Here is a 15,078-nt window from a genome sequence, read left to right as displayed (position 1 = left end):
GTCGAACAGGGGTTTTGATGTTTGGCAACATTGTCTTTGATGGTGGTGGTGTTGACAACATGGATTACGGACTCTGGCTACGCTGATGTTTATCGCCCAGGACTATGTTGGCAACGCTCAGGTCAGCTCATGACCATACAGACAGCCGCCCTTGAACTTTTCGGAAACATATCAACATTGAAACGGGGTGAGCAATCGACTTGGATAGTCGATGTTATCAGGAGCTGGGAGATGGAAAGGAACAAGCAACACGGATGTGAGGGGAAAGGAGCAAAACGAAATTGGAGTAGGTATAGATAGATAGGATATATTCTGTGTTATATGTCCCCTTCTCTAAGCTGGTTATCCGGGATATGTACGGCATGGTCGTCATCATCAACTCTTCCAGCCCTTGACATTCTTTGTCTGTCTGTATTTGTGTAGGTAGGGAGCTAGAACCGAGGGGGTCAGTCATTCCGGGAAAGATAAGCCTTAAAAGACTATTGCCTCCTTGAGATATGTACATCTACTTGATGGCAACGATTTCAACACACACTGGGCTGGTGGGTTGGTTAGTAGTGTGAGATGGGAGTAGTCGCTTTTAGAGATCCTATCATGTAGTTGAGGAACCACGGCTTGGTACTCTGCACCATTTGGGTAGGGGAAGTCGCAACGCAGATGAGAACACCTAGCGAGCGTTGAACCCTAACTGGAATGCTCAATGATAGCAATAGTTACAGTCCTTCTCATCTGGGGTAAGAGGAAATCCCTTTGATTGATTTACGTAAAAAGCAGGGAAATCAGTTGTTGAAAAACGGGAATTTACCTGGCTTGGGCATAAATGGATTGGGGGATGATCAATGATAGTGGTGCTGCTGGTGGTGGGGTTAGTGATAAAAAGAAGAAAAAAGCAAACGCTGAAAATCACAAATACGCTGTGTGGTCGTCGGTCAGGATTCGAACCCGAGTCCTTCGCTCAAAGAGCAGAATGTAATGCCACTATACTACGCACACTACGAGCATGGTGCTTCGAAATTCAAACTAAGTAGTCTGGTCTGGTCCTGAGGCTGGCTGGCCTGGTCGTGACGAAGGTGGCGGTGCTTTGGCGTCGAGGGGAGTGGAGATCTGGTGACGCCGCCTCACTTTTTGGCGGAAAGCTTCTCTAGAGGTCATAAGAGCAGAAGTTTGGGACTTGAACTGGTGAGGCGTGATGGATTATTTAAATGTATGTAAAATGTTGTTCAGTTGAGGATGCAGCTAACGTTCAGCTCAAGTTGAGAAAAGAGCGTGTGTGCTGTTCAGAACCACTAGAAATTGTTCTGTGTCTTTGTTCATGGCAGGATGGTGCTGTCAAGTAGTGGGGATGACTGCCGGTCGTGATTGAAGCATTTAGGAGCTGGGGCGTCGAAACTGACGAGATGTCAGACTATCTGACCAAATGTTGATTAGGACGGCAATGCAGAACTAGGGCTGAGACGCTGGCAGTCATCCATAAGACGACAAGGAGATGAAACAGCTTGCAAAACGAAGGAAAAAGAGCGGGCAATGCTCAGGAGATGAAGTGAGCACCTTGAGACAAGTAATGGTTTAGGTACCTAGCCATCCGACCATGTCTAGCTACCCTCACCAAGTCAAACACGACAACCCCAACCCCATTACGATAATCCACCAGACTCAAATATACCACAATTGGAGCAATGATTTCTTGCTTAGTTTAACTAATCCTTCCCTAGTCCCCATGTTCAACACTACATAATTACCCTTCACAGGGTACAAGTCTTGCCCCCCTAACCCCTACTCCTATAACACCCAAAAGATACCGCGCTGTCCCGTCCATTTCTCTCTTCCTCCCAAAGTCTGGACTTCCCATCTCGTTTACCAGATGTAAAACATACAAATCGCTTCCTCAATCCGCTTAGCAAGTGACTTAATGATATCATACATTATATATGCATCACCGATGAAGTAAAACCCATAGCAAAAAGAAACACAAAGTAGCTCATTTGAGCATGAATTACCCCCCTTCCGACCCCCAAAGTTTGTTCCATGCCAACCAGCCATTAGGTAGGGGCCACCCTAGCCACAAACGCCATGGAGTATCATACCCGTACCTTGCCTTGCCATGTTCAACCCATCCCATGCCCAGTCTTCGCGCCAGAAGTTCAGAAATACATAGCCTTGTCAAGAGAAACATCATTCAACACCACCCTACAGGTTCAGCGGCCCCATTTGCTGACTTGCCCGCCTAAGGCTGAGCATTATCCTCTTGGTAAGTTCTTTCTGCGGATCCCCGTCAGGTGTTGGCGGTGGAGGATACGTCATGTTTGCCGACTGTTGCTGATGTTGCTCTGGAGTCGAAATTTGTTGATAGTGCGTGGATGCCTGGGTCGCTGGGCTTGGGGTTGTTGCCATCACCATAGGGTCAGAACCTGGTCTCCATCCGTTCTCAAGAACCGGTCCAGACTGAGGCTCAGGATATGAGTAGCTTTGCATAGTAGACATTCCAGACGGAGTATGCCCCAGGTACTGAGGTTGGGGCATCGGCATCGTCTGCTGAGGCGCCGCCTGCTCCGGTGGTTTGCTCAGAGGTGATGACTTTTGGCCATTTGTCATCTGCCTAACATACGGTGGCAGAGGAATCGGGCTATGACTTTGCTTGGTAAAAGCTGGCTTAGGGGGCGGAGGTGCGGAGTTTATCGGTCGCTGCTGGGGGATAGGTACAGGCGTTGATACTTGAGAACTCGCAGACCATGTCTGTTGGTTGGTTTGGTCATTTCCACCTGATGGTGGTTGTTGCTGGAACGAAGTCCCGTACTGTGGGTTGATGGCAGGATGCAGTGGAGCCGATACTGGCTGCTTCATCTCGTACGTTGATGAGCTCGCAGGTGTCGTGGGCACTGAGAACCCTTGGTGCTGCTGGTAGGGTGACACGGGCGACGGCGAGAAACCCGTTCTTAAGTTGTCAAAAGTGAATGGCGACTGTTGGCTGCTTGCGGTGTCGGGGCGGGGCAGAATCTGCGCATATGGAGATGAGTATCCGCCCTGTGGCCGACCACCTGGTCCAGGCGATGGGGTAGCTTGTGGTTGGATGCTCTTGGTCTGCTGCAGGGGAGGAAGTGTCCTCATTGGCGCTTTCTTCTTGCCTCCGTTCAAGGCCTGCTGAGCTTGCATCAAAAATGCGCGATGGTTACGCTCGTAGCCGTTGACGAAGCCTCCTCCTGGCCCATAAGGAGTCTGATATCTGACTGGATCCCTGTGGCAGATATTAGTGACTAGATCGTGAAAATCGGAAACACAAAGCAAGACATACCTGTTGTGATGAACTTGGAAAAACGCGTACTTTTGGTACGCATGGATCTGCGGCTGCCCCTCTCCAGGACCCTTGGGCTTCATCGCCAAAGTCATGGGCGGCCTGTCTGCCGCAGATTGAGGCCAGTCTCTAGGAGGCTGATTGTATTGCCCTGATTTCATGTGAGCGGGGGGCCAGGTCAAGCCAGGAAGCTGCGGGAATCCATTACTACCTCCGACGGGCGTGAAACGTTCCGACGAATAGGATGTCGACGAACTCTTCTTCCGGGATTCCTTCAGGGGCGGCTGGTAGTGCTTGACTTGCAGCCGAGGAGGAGGTTGCGGCTGCTGCTGAGCAGGTGGAGGAGGGGCAGGCTGAAGCTGGAAAACTTGCTGCTGGAAGGTATGCTGAGGCTGAGGTTGAGGTGGAGGGGGCATTGGATGCCGTTGCACAGGGGCAGGCGCAGGTTGGATGGGCTGCTGATAATGCATCTGGTGTGGCTGGATGTACTGATGCTGCTGCTGCAGCTGGTGGGGCTGCATCTGCAAGAAAGGTGCCGCCGGCGTAGCTGGGTCAAGTGCAAATTTGTGCGGCATAAATTGCACAGGCTGGGACAGTGGCTCGGTAGAATTCTTAGGTTTGTACATGTAGGGCTTTGGTTGCTTAGGAGCCAATGGTCCCAGCGGTGTTCCGTGGTGTGAAATGGCTGAAAATCCGCCAGCAAACGGAACCTGGCCTGGGTATGCCGCCGTGAATGTCCTGCTGCGGACCTGCTGAGGTAGCAAAGACACGGAAACCGCCGAGACTGGTTTGGGAATCGAGTCCAAAAAGTTGCTCTTGAGATTGTGCTGAGGCCTGGCGATATTCTCGGTGTACTGAGCCTTGGCTTCTGTCGACGTCTTTCCCAGGTAGTGCCAGACTTGGTTTTCTTTGGCAAAGTCAATCTTGACCTGCTGGCGGTTTCTGATGGGATCGCTGGTGTGGAATTCGGCCCAGACAAGCCCAGTGCCGAACTCGTCGTTCTTTCGTGGGACCTCGTCGACGGCACGTTTGGCATTGATCTCCTGCTTCGCTTTTCTGCACGTCGGCATCGGGACCGCATTGGCCGAAGCTTTGGGCAAACGGTAATCCGCGGGGTCGGGCAGCAGCAGCCACTTCCATTCAACCTCAACTCGATCGCTGCTAAATGTTAGTTTAGTCCTCCCAAGCCTCACACTGTGGCTGACATACCCATTCGGAATGACATCAAGAAGAAGCATCTCTTCATCCGCACGGTTCTCCACCACCACACCAGCAAAGATCTCGCCTCGGAAGTACTGCAGCTGGCATATGTCGTTCTGCTTGAGTGCAGCTGCCACCTCCCGCACTCTCGGGTCGTCCTCCAAGACACCGCCCTGAGCCTTTCTGTCTCGCTTGGTCCGGTGGAAACGGCAGCTGAACTCGAACGCCTGTTCTTTGTACTCAGTCCCATCCTCACCAAACACCGGCACCTCGGACTCCTCCACAAACACTCCCGCAGCTGCCGCGCAAGTCGCGTGATACGACCTGTGGCATTTCTTCTGAGAACACTGGAAGCACGCGCCCTTCTTGGAACGGCAATACAAGCACTTGAGCTCCAGGCGGTCCTTGTTGATACCTCCAATATTGGCAATGATTTCTTGTCCATCAACTTCCTCGATATAAGTCTCGGGAAGGTAGAGAGCGCACATGCGATGCGCTTTGCGACCATCGTCCGTCGACATGATTTCGGCCCCGGGGATGTCGTTGGGACAGAGGCAGCACGGGGGTTCGATATGGGGCTTGACACGCACGCGAACCTTCTTGGCTCTTCTCTCCGATCCATCATTGTCGTTTGCTCCCCTCTTACGTTTTCTGCCCGGAGCTCTAACCCGGACACCATGGCTGTGAGGGGGACTCGGAAGCCCGCCATTCAGTTCGATATCACCATCGTCGTCGTCCTCATCCTCGTCCTCATCTTCTGTCTCCTCATACTCGGTTTCCTCGCCACGGAGCTTCCTCTCGATCTCGTAAACATCTACCCATACGCTGTCCTGTGCCTGAGCACACTGGCATCTTTTGGCAATCTTGCCCATTGGCAGCCAGCTGTCCAGGGCAAAGTTGACGGCCTCAGCGCAATTGTAACCGAGGTTATAGCCAGAATGATAACCATAGGGATACGTCACCACGAACTCGCCAGGGTACGAAACGCACTTGTTGACGGTAATGTTGTAGTGTTGCTTGAGATGAGCAGGCGAGATCAGGAAGCCCTTGTGCCTGAGGAATTGGTCACATGATTTGGCCTCCGTTGGCCAAATATTCTTCATGGCCGCCTCGAATCGTCGCGCGTCGGCTTGAGAGATACTGTACCATTGTTTTGGTGCGCCGAAATGCAAGTAGTTGATGCTGTAGAGATCCACGTCCTCCAAATGCCATGCAAACGTTGCCTTCCACATGCCAAGATAGAGATAAGCAGTGTTGACACCGGGAACCTTGGTACCCAGAACATCCAACAGATTCGGCAGCTTGTTCAGGTTCCAAAGCTTGACATCCTCACTGAACAGTGTACCGAGAAGGTCAGCGCCGTACAGTGGCGAGGCATATGTGAGCGTCTTCCAGTAAATCCTTTCCAACTCCTCACAGCGCTCCGGGGTGAAGTCTGACACGTCCATCCGATAATCCCAGTCCTTGAACGCGGCCTCGTCAATCATGGCAGAACCTTCACGGCGAACGTATTTCCGTCGGGCAGACACGGATTGCATCTTGGGCTTCCCTTGTCTGGAGAAACCCATCCGACGCGGTGCTGGCGCGCCATCATCTTCGTCACACTGTTCCTCCTCTTTGACACCCGGGTCCTGCTCGACAGAGTCTACGACTTCTTCCTTCTCGGGCACCGGAGACACAGGTGTCATTGGCCGCTCCTCCTCCTCGGCTGGCTCATTCTTCGCCGTCCTGGCCGAAGCGCGTGTTGCTCTACCTCCTCTGCCACGCTTTTTGGCTGGAGCGGCAGCCGGCCTGGGGGCGCCAGAGTTGGCAGCGGCGCGTGATCGGGTGGATGGCTTCTTTTCGGCATTGGCACGGCGCTCGCCTCGTCTCGCAGGAGGTTGGTGTTCGCTCTGTTCGCAGAGCTGTCTCCATTGCGGCAGATTGTAGGATCGCTGGTGAAGAATGTTGACCTGTCTATACGTGCCATTGGATCCCATGATCTCTTGCTTGATCGGTTCGCGCACCCTGACCTGCTTCACCATGTCGTCATATGGAGGTAGCGAATCCTTCCATTCTTGGGGCGGAATGATTTTAATGATTCCAGACTTCATGCCGTACTTGTCGACTTTGGTCATCTAATAATTCACCGTTAGTCACGGGCCACAGAGCTGGATTGGGCGAGGGAGGAGCGAGCGTACGAAGACTTTGAAGTCCTGGAATTGCTTCATTGTTGGTTTAAACACCGGAACAGTACCGGACCAGTGGTCGGGAAGGACCTCGCCAATATCTTCCGCCTCCTCAACCGCTGGTCCTGGTTGTGCCTCCGGTTCATTTTGTTGTGTTTCGTTTGCAGGAGCAGGAGCAGGAGCAGGCTCCGTCTCCAGTCTGATTTCGTCTTGGATCGCGTCGTTGAGTTCAAGTTTGCCGTCAAGCTTGTCGGCAACCTCGTCAATATCGCTGAGCTCCGAGTCGCTACCGTCGAGAGTCATGGCATTGTTGCTGTCGGGAGGCGAGTTCAAACCAAGGGGCTTTGAGCTGTCGGCAACGGCAACGACAACGACGGGCGGATTAACATCCATGAAAATCGTAGGCTCAGACGCCGGAGCGCCAATCGCTTCGAGGGACATTGTCGCTGAAGACGCTACATGCGTCTGATTTTTGCAGCGTTTTCCCCCTCTTGCGATATGACGATGAGCTGCGGAGAATGCGATGAAGAGTGGGCCAGTGTGTCGGTTTGTCGTCGCTTTACACAGCGAGATCTCTCAGCGGTGAAGCGCCTAGGCGCCAGCAAGTGCCGGGTCGAAGAATGGCAGATGCAGGGCCAGGATCGATATCTTGGGAGGTTTGTTGGATTCCCGAGGGGGTTGGGGGAAGGGGAAACTGTAGGTTGCCTTGCTGAATGGGTCGATCTGGACGGAATCTGGGCTGATGGATCAAGGTAAAAAGTGGGCGATAACCGAAGGGGAAAGGTGCTGAGCACGCCCTGCACAGCGTGTGCTTGGTTGGTTACAGCGGCTTTGCAGCGGTTGCGATGGCTGAAAGAGACCGAGCGCAGCCTGGGGGAATCGTCCCTGTATCTTCACTGAACTTGAAACTTGGCACTCGACTCTTCAAAGACTAAGTAAGTGAACACCAGTCGGGTGGAACGCCGTGTGAATTGGGGGTCCAGACAGACAATGCTCATCCAGATACTTCGCGCAAAAAAAGACAATAGCTGATGGGCAGCTTTCTCACTTTCTGTGCGACTCGGGGCGGAGGTTGGGTGTCTGTTCCAATGCGATTTGGGTTTGCCTGGGTTGAGAAAGGCAGAGCGCCACACAGCACCGAACACCTCCGCTTCATAAAATCATGCACCAAGGCTAGACTCGATCTGGTAGGCCAAGACTTTGAATTGTCCTTCAGCTCTGCACGTGATTGGACAGATGCAGCTGGGAGCCCCGGTTTAACTGCGGAAAAACTCTTTGTTCTAGCCAACGTCATGGCGACGTGCAAGATCTGTCAAAAACCAGCTTCGCCACTGCCGGGTCTGATAGCCGGAGCTTCGGCGCTTGAAGCTGGAGCTTTCCAGGTTGGCAAAGGAGGTGTGTGGATGTGGTGATGTGGAAAATAGAAAACTCCATTCCAGCTACGCTAGAAGGGATGAATAAAAACGGCCATCTCCACAACCTCATGCTGCGTGCCATGCAGTAGCACCCTATGACCTGCAGCCCAGCCTCACTTGGCTCAGGTACAGATCAGACGTAGATTATTTCGTGGGGTATGGATTCGAAGCATTTGGAGTCCTGGTCGTGTAAATGCCGTCAAGTATATAGTATGTGCTCAAAGGTGGTGCGCCAGTTATCGGGTGAAGTGCGGAAAGAAGTCAAGCAGGAGATGCACTTTGATGCAGGTTCGAAGACAGGATATAAACAACATGGAGCTTCGCTTCTCGAAGCTCCTCCAGTCAGATCTGTAAGTGATGGTGACAGCAAATCGGGTTACATGGAGATTAGATTAGATCAAACCCAGGCACCGAGGACCCAGAACATGGCGCTGATTGATCCATCCATTCACAGTTGAGACGCAGGGGTTCTCCATCACCGGCTGGCGGGTGTTGACCGACTGGTCGGGAGAGGGGCGTCCCTGACCGCCTTGACCTTTGTTGATCTCTGGCAGCCTCTGACTGGAGCCCGTGGACTCGACCATGTCTTGGTCTTTCAGAAAACCAGCTCGATACCTAGACACAAGAAACGCAAGGCTCATCATCATCATAAATCCTCATTCATTATGTATCAAGAACTATTACAAAGCCAATAGCCAAAGAGAAGTTGCAAACATTAAAAGGCGTTGGCGTATTCCAGAATTTCTCTTCTCACCTCTAAAGTTCATCATGGTGCCGCCGCCACCAAGTGCCCCGCACCAAGCCCAATCATCTCAAAAGTGACGAGAATCAGATCCACGGCCAACCAAGCGATTCCTGGGGTGGCACAAGCGTTAGTAAACCAAACACAAAAACCCCTCGCCATCCACAAGCAGAAGAAAACATACCCGTGTAAACAACCAGCTTGGTCACTACCTCCACATCATACCTCACTCTCGGCTTCACCAGCCTCGAGAAAACCTCCTTCTCCCCCAACTCATCCTCCACACCAAGCACCATCTCCTCCTCATTAGCAACCACGACCGTTCCCGTCCCCATCATCTTCTCAAACTCCGCCACCCTCCCATTCTGCTGCTGCACCCCAGAACTCTTCCCCCCATCCTCAAAAACATGCACCCCGCTCTGCTTCGCCGCACTCTCCCTAAGAGACGTCAAGCTCCCCTTGCTCTTCACCCCACCATTGTCACCCTCCAAAGACTCCCTCCTTCTCCGCTCGCGATACGCCAACGTCTCATACGCATCCGCCGCACTTTGCGGCCCGATACTCACGCTCCTACCGCGACCCGGGCCCCTGATGCTCCTCATCACCTTGGGAAAATCAGATACATTTGGAATCAGGTTATCGTCCCTCACATGCAGCGGCACATCCTTGTACTCGCTCGCCGGCACGAAGAACCTTCTGGGCAGGGACATGCCCACACGTTCTAACAACCTATACAAATGAGGCAGGAACTTCAACAGAGCTGGCTTCATCGCCTCTCTCCAGGCGAAGATCATCAGAACGCCAAAAACGACGCGACCAATAGACAAGGGCCACCCCATCGCAGCGAGGGAGAACGTAGCGTCTGACCCGTTGTAGATAGTGGCATAAGGGGAGTACCTCGCAAACCGCCACATACCGCACTCCAACCCGATCATCACACCGGCAAAAGCCACGCTGTCGTCGAAGCATGGGCAGTCGTCTGCTGGCTCGGGGTGAACACGCACAAGCACAAGAATGATTAACGCCACGATCAAGGGAGCGGCGTAGTTGGAAGAGTACATCCACTCTTCCACAGCCGGGGCGTAGTAAAACTCAACGAGAGAGATAGCCGTTCCCATAATAGACCCGATAATGACGTCGATGAACCCGTGCATACCGCAGTAAAGACGGCCGATAACAATCGAGAGAGCGTAAAAGTAAGCAAGGGCTTCGAGGGCAATGGTCGTGGTGGGCGAGTAGATGTTATGGTCACTTCGCAACATGAGGATAGCGTAGACTGCAACAGAGACTGCGTTGGCGGAGTGGGTGGAGGGGAAGCCGTATTCGAGAGCAGCAGAGCCAGACATGGTGATGCGCTGGAGAGGTGGTGAGAGCGGACGAGGGAGGGAGCACATGTCTTTGAGGAAGCCGGTGAAGAAGACGCCTTCAGCAAGGATATGAACGAGTCTGTATACCTCCAATTAGCCGCGATTTCCTGTTGCCTGGTTGCAGCAAAAGTCCATACCCCTTTCCAAAGCCCCTGAAGCCGCACCAGAACAGGATCGGCAGCCCAATCATAAAGAATGTATGTGTGCCAAGGTTGGCCGTGATCGCAAAGTAGCTATCGAGAGCTGGTGTTCGTACGGCATTCTGGAAAGCGGCGAGATAGGGTGTCTCCCACCGCACGAGGGGCAGGAGGCATTGTCGCAAAGAATATCGCCATTTTGGAAGCGCTCGCCGATCTACACAATTCACATGTCAGCATCTCGTTTCCCGTGACTATCGAATGCGAGTAGCGCTGTGCCACCGGCAGTGTAGAAGACATGGCGGAGAGACAGGCGGGGTTGACCGTCGGCCCTGTTCCATCCTCAAGCCCTCAAGGTACATTGTGTCGCGTCTCAACAAAGAAGTATGCTGTTGTCCAAATATCCCCCCGACAGAAAACAATCGCGCGCTTCGGGAGACATACAATGGTCGAGGCTCTTCAATCCAGCATCCACCACCACATCCTTCGCCTTCTCGTCACCACTGACAGGTAGCGGGGCAACTGGGAGCTCTGAGCCCGAGCCCGAGCCGTTCGCAGGTTTACACATGGAAACCGTCCGTTGCCGTCGTCATAAATTCGTTGTCGCTCGCCGTGTTCTCTCAGATCCTTGGGTTGGTTATGTGTGTGTCCGTACGTCGAAGAGCACTCATGCCCTTCAAAAAATATCGCGATAAACCTCGGGAGCGTGTAAAAGTCAAAAAAGCCAACCCAGTCGCAATTCGGTTTTGCGTCGCAGCGGAGACCCGATTTGTTCCTCCTCCGTCCCAGATCCAACAACTTGGAAGGCAAAGGCAGCTCTGTCTGCAAACTCCCCTGGATGCCTCTCCTTGGCAGCAGCCCCCCTAAATTTATCTTGCAGTTCGTCCGTCCATCTGTGAGACCAATACAAGGCGATCAGTTAGTCGTGTGTTGTGCCAAATCACAAGCTTGCGTAACTTCGACCCCTGTATTACACGTTAAGTGTACTATACCGTAAAATATACACCACCAATTACATCACTCAGTGGGATATCTCATTCACACTTCAACTTGCTCACTCTTCAACATCACACAACTCACAACCCAAACCCCAAAATGTCTGTTCAATACCCCCTCAAAGGCAAAATCGCCCTCGTAACTGGTGCTTCCTCAGGCATAGGCCACGCAATCGCGAAACGCTTCGCCCAAGAAGGCGCCAAAGTCATCATGGCCTCCCGCAAAGCTGGCGTAAAGCCCAAGTTCGACCGCAGGCTCGTCGTAGGCTTCAACAATCCCACCCTCCACGTCCCCTACCACATGAACATAACAGTCAAAGAACACTGGGAAACCCTCCTAAAACGTCACGTATGGTTCCCTCCCTCATAACCAACCCCCCATATCACCCACACACATCACTAACCCACCCCATCCAGCCCAAAATCGACATCCTCATCAACTCAGCCGGCATCTCCCAAACCAAACTCCTCCTTCACACCGGCAAGTTTGAAATCGACGAGCTCCTCTCCACCAACCTCCTCGGCACAATCCTCGGTTGCAAGTACATTGGCAAGTCCATGATCGCCCACACAACCGCGGCCCGCCGCTCAGCCAAAGCCGCCGCCGCCGCCCACTGGGAGTCCAAACTCTCTTCTCCCTCAACCCCATCATCATCTGAACCAGTCCAAGAAATTGACATCACCACCGAACAAGCCGAGCTCCCCCAAAGTCAAAAACTCACCCCAGAAGAAGAGGAGGACGAAGAAACAACCCCCATCACCCCCGAACCCCCCCAGCTCCACCCAGGAAGCTACAGAACTGGCTCCCAGGGTGTCATCATCAACATCGCTTCCTTGCTGGCAACAAAAGCAATCACAGGCAGCGCAGTCTACGCCGCCACCAAAGCCGGGGTTTTGGGTTTGACAAATACCCTAGCAATGGAGTACGGACAGTCGGGTGTAAGAGTCAATGCTATTGTACCAGGATACATCCACACCCCAATGACAAAAGGTAAGCCTCTCTCTCCCCTCTCTTACTTTTCATATTTTGTTCAGTATTCCTGTGAAAGATCAACGTCTTCTCAGCTGTTATGATTACAAAACTCCACAAGCCATGTCCCATGCCTTGCCCTTTTCCATCTCCCCTTCTTCGCCAGGCCAAATAGCAAATCACACACAAAAACAAAACACACACATGCATCCTACTCCTACGAACTCCCCCGCCCCACCACATTCACTGACTTTTCGCAAATCCCCCAGATATGACCAACATCGACAAATTACAAAACCTCATCCCCCTCCAACGCTTCGGCACCCCAGACGAAGTCGCCGATGCCGCCTCCTTCCTCGCCAAAAACCAGTACGCTAATAACTGCATTCTCAACCTCGATGGTGGACTCAGCGCTTGAACTCACCTCTCTCGATATTTCAAAGAGTCGGAAGAATTAATCATCAATGACAATCGCCCCCTCACTACTACTACCACCAGCGTCCAAAGGCGCATCGTCCACTATGACGATATCGCCTTCCTCATCAGCACCAGCAGCGATCGTCTTGACCTTCTTCGCAATCCCCTCTTCACTATCGGGGTGAGAGCGCTTAGCGGGCGTGACACCGTCAGTAGGCTTCGTGAGGGAGACCACAAGCGGGGGACTATCGCTGGCAGCGCCGTTGGTTTCCGTAGCTGGCTGCTTAGGCTTGGCTGGGATCTCGATCTTCTTCTCAGAGGAGAAAATCCCCTTGACAGGTTTATCCTCGAGAGGCTCTTTCCTGTAAGGGATGTCAGTCAACTGGTCTGGTGAGGGAAATAAATAACCGAGACGTACGATTCTGAAAGGGCGACAACCACATTGACGAGCTCGTCATCCTCATCGGTAATGGTCAAGAAGGAGTCAGATTTGATGCCTGTGTACAATACTGTTAGAAATACCCTGTAAAGCCTTCATGAATAACGAAACAGGAAAACATACCAAGCTCGGACAACTTCTTCTCCAAATTATCCGTTTCATCAGGATCATAGATGATTCCCACCTCCGTGCTAATAGCAAACTCCTTCTCCCCATAGCCAAGCTCCTCTTTGACAAAGTCCTCCACAAAGTCATTGAGCGTAGCTTTGGAAAAGTCTACCAGCGACCGTATCTGGAACGAGCTGCAGACCGGGCAGGCGGGATTTGGCTCTCGCGCCTTGTCGGATCCAAGCAGTCTTTGGGTAGCAAAAGGAGTGAGGAAGATTTCCTTCGCCTGGCTGTACTGGCCCTTGAGGACTTTGAACGCCTCCAAAACACAGAGGCCAGCCACAATGGCATTGGTGGTGGCGATGGCAGGAATGATATTACCCGCCATTTGCTTGATGTCGAACTTTGATTTCCGGTCGATGCCGAAGAGTGTCGATCGAATATTGGCACTGGCAGCGACAAAGTCGAGGGTGTCCTCGTCGTCCTTGTCGAAAGTGATGACAGCATCTTGGCCGGCAGCTTTGCTTTCCATTACGCGCTTGCTGAGCCGATCGAGACTGTCGTTAAAGACAATCAAATTCTCTTCCAGAGTCCAAACCTTTTGTTGGTCTTCGACCACGGCTTCCTTGTCAAGGTTAGACGCCTTCTCCATCAGGACCTTGTAGTCGAGTGGCTCGGGTGGCTTCCTGCTCTTCCACATATCTTCCATCGACCTCAACCGGACAATATCTGTGTTGAACACTTTCTGGAAGAGAGCTTCGCTGAACTCTGGTGTGCCGACTGACTGTCGAATACTCCGCAGTGCCTCTGACTCCCTCTTCAGCTCTTCAATCTCCTTCGCATTATCAGCATCGGTGGTGTGATCGAAGGCGGACTCGTCCTCGCTTGTGCCAAAGATTTCATTTAGGAGGTAGCTCTTACCCCAGACGATGCAGTGAATCGGCTGGCTCGGTGTGCTGCGAATCGTGCAAACTGGGAACGATTTCGGTGTTTCCTTGGCTGTGCAGTCATAGCAGGCCGTCACGCCCTTCTTGATGACCTGAACCTGGCCATTGAACCCGGTGGTGCCGCTCTCAATCAGTGGCACATTGGCCGCCAAGCACATCTTGTTCACATGTCGTCGGGCCTCCAAGTTGTCGAGGGCGTTGAAAACTATCCTAAAGCTGCTAAACCACTCAATGTTGAACTGAGGGTCCTTGATGTTCGCATGGTATGGGACGATCTTGACGTTCGGGTTGAACTTTTGCGCAGCCTCTGTGGCGACCTAGAAACACCATGCACGTCAGCCTTGCGATTTCACGGACCGTTGCGACTTGGGCAGTTGCGGTGCAATTACCAGCGCTTTCGACTTCTTGATGTGTTCCTGTCGAAAGAGAAACTGTCGATTCAGGTTGCTAAGGTCGATTGTGTCGAGGTCGACGATGTGCGTCTCTCCAAAGCCGGTCAAGACGAGGTTCTTGAGTAATTCGCATCCGATGCCCCCAGCGCCGACCATGAGCACCCGCGACTTCTTAGCTTCGGTCAGCGGTGACACGCCGTCGAATTCGGGGTCTGACGACATGTTGGGCAAAAGCGGGTTCCGCCAAACCTTGCGTCTTACTCGGTAGAGTTGTAATGTGTGGGCGACAGCTATTGCCGGGTTTGTGTGTTTGGGAAGTGCTTTCCGGAAGAGAGCTTCGAATTGCTGCGATTTGAAAGGCAGGGAACGCGACGGGCATCATTGGTGTGGGTCATGGCGCACTGCAGGGCCCCACTCGGCTTCCTGGAGACGCCCCCCATTGGCCGCCCTGCCTGCCAGGCGCACCTGTGCTGCTCTTACACTGAGCTCATC

The 15,078-nt window shown here is 52.8% G+C and overlaps 4 protein-coding genes and 1 non-coding gene across 5 annotated transcripts; 1 reads left to right on the top strand and 4 right to left on the bottom strand.

The window, feature by feature from the left end:
• Positions 1–917: 917 nt before the first annotated feature.
• Positions 918–993, bottom strand: QC761_0053970. Its single transcript has one exon. It is a non-coding gene; the product is annotated as a tRNA-Lys (tRNA).
• A 668-nt stretch (positions 994–1,661) lies between these two features.
• Positions 1,662–8,019, bottom strand: QC761_305830 (uncharacterized protein). Its single transcript, XM_062877727.1, has 4 exons — positions 6,670–8,019; positions 4,499–6,606; positions 3,290–4,447; positions 1,662–3,232 (listed from the first exon to the last, which is right to left on the bottom strand). The coding sequence occupies exons 1-4, from the start codon at positions 7,096–7,098 to the stop codon at positions 2,188–2,190; spliced, it is 4,740 nt and encodes a 1,579-aa protein (XP_062733531.1). The 5' UTR covers positions 7,099–8,019; the 3' UTR covers positions 1,662–2,187.
• A 689-nt stretch (positions 8,020–8,708) lies between these two features.
• LCB3 (Long-chain base-1-phosphate phosphatase) lies at positions 8,709–11,446 on the bottom strand. Its single transcript, XM_062877726.1, has 4 exons — positions 10,763–11,446; positions 10,319–10,535; positions 8,999–10,260; positions 8,709–8,927 (listed from the first exon to the last, which is right to left on the bottom strand). Exons 1-4 carry the CDS (start codon positions 10,884–10,886, stop codon positions 8,839–8,841), a joined length of 1,692 nt encoding a protein of 563 aa, XP_062733530.1. The 5' UTR covers positions 10,887–11,446; the 3' UTR covers positions 8,709–8,838.
• QC761_305815 (uncharacterized protein) lies at positions 10,644–13,286 on the top strand. The gene is made up of 3 exons (XM_062877725.1): positions 10,644–11,662; positions 11,731–12,304; positions 12,553–13,286. The coding sequence occupies exons 1-3, from the start codon at positions 11,414–11,416 to the stop codon at positions 12,699–12,701; spliced, it is 972 nt and encodes a 323-aa protein (XP_062733529.1). The 5' UTR covers positions 10,644–11,413; the 3' UTR covers positions 12,702–13,286.
• On the bottom strand, positions 12,342–14,919 carry UBA2 (E1 ubiquitin-activating protein uba2). The gene is made up of 4 exons (XM_062877724.1): positions 14,584–14,919; positions 13,263–14,511; positions 13,119–13,197; positions 12,342–13,062 (listed from the first exon to the last, which is right to left on the bottom strand). The coding sequence occupies exons 1-4, from the start codon at positions 14,806–14,808 to the stop codon at positions 12,738–12,740; spliced, it is 1,878 nt and encodes a 625-aa protein (XP_062733528.1). The 5' UTR covers positions 14,809–14,919; the 3' UTR covers positions 12,342–12,737.
• Between the last annotated feature and the right edge of the window lie 159 nt (positions 14,920–15,078).

Source organism: Podospora bellae-mahoneyi, chromosome 3, assembly GCF_035222275.1.
Source record: "Podospora bellae-mahoneyi strain CBS 112042 chromosome 3, whole genome shotgun sequence".
In the NCBI taxonomy this organism is placed as follows: domain Eukaryota; kingdom Fungi; phylum Ascomycota; class Sordariomycetes; order Sordariales; family Podosporaceae; genus Podospora; species Podospora bellae-mahoneyi.
This window is presented reverse-complemented; position numbering and strand designations above follow the sequence as displayed.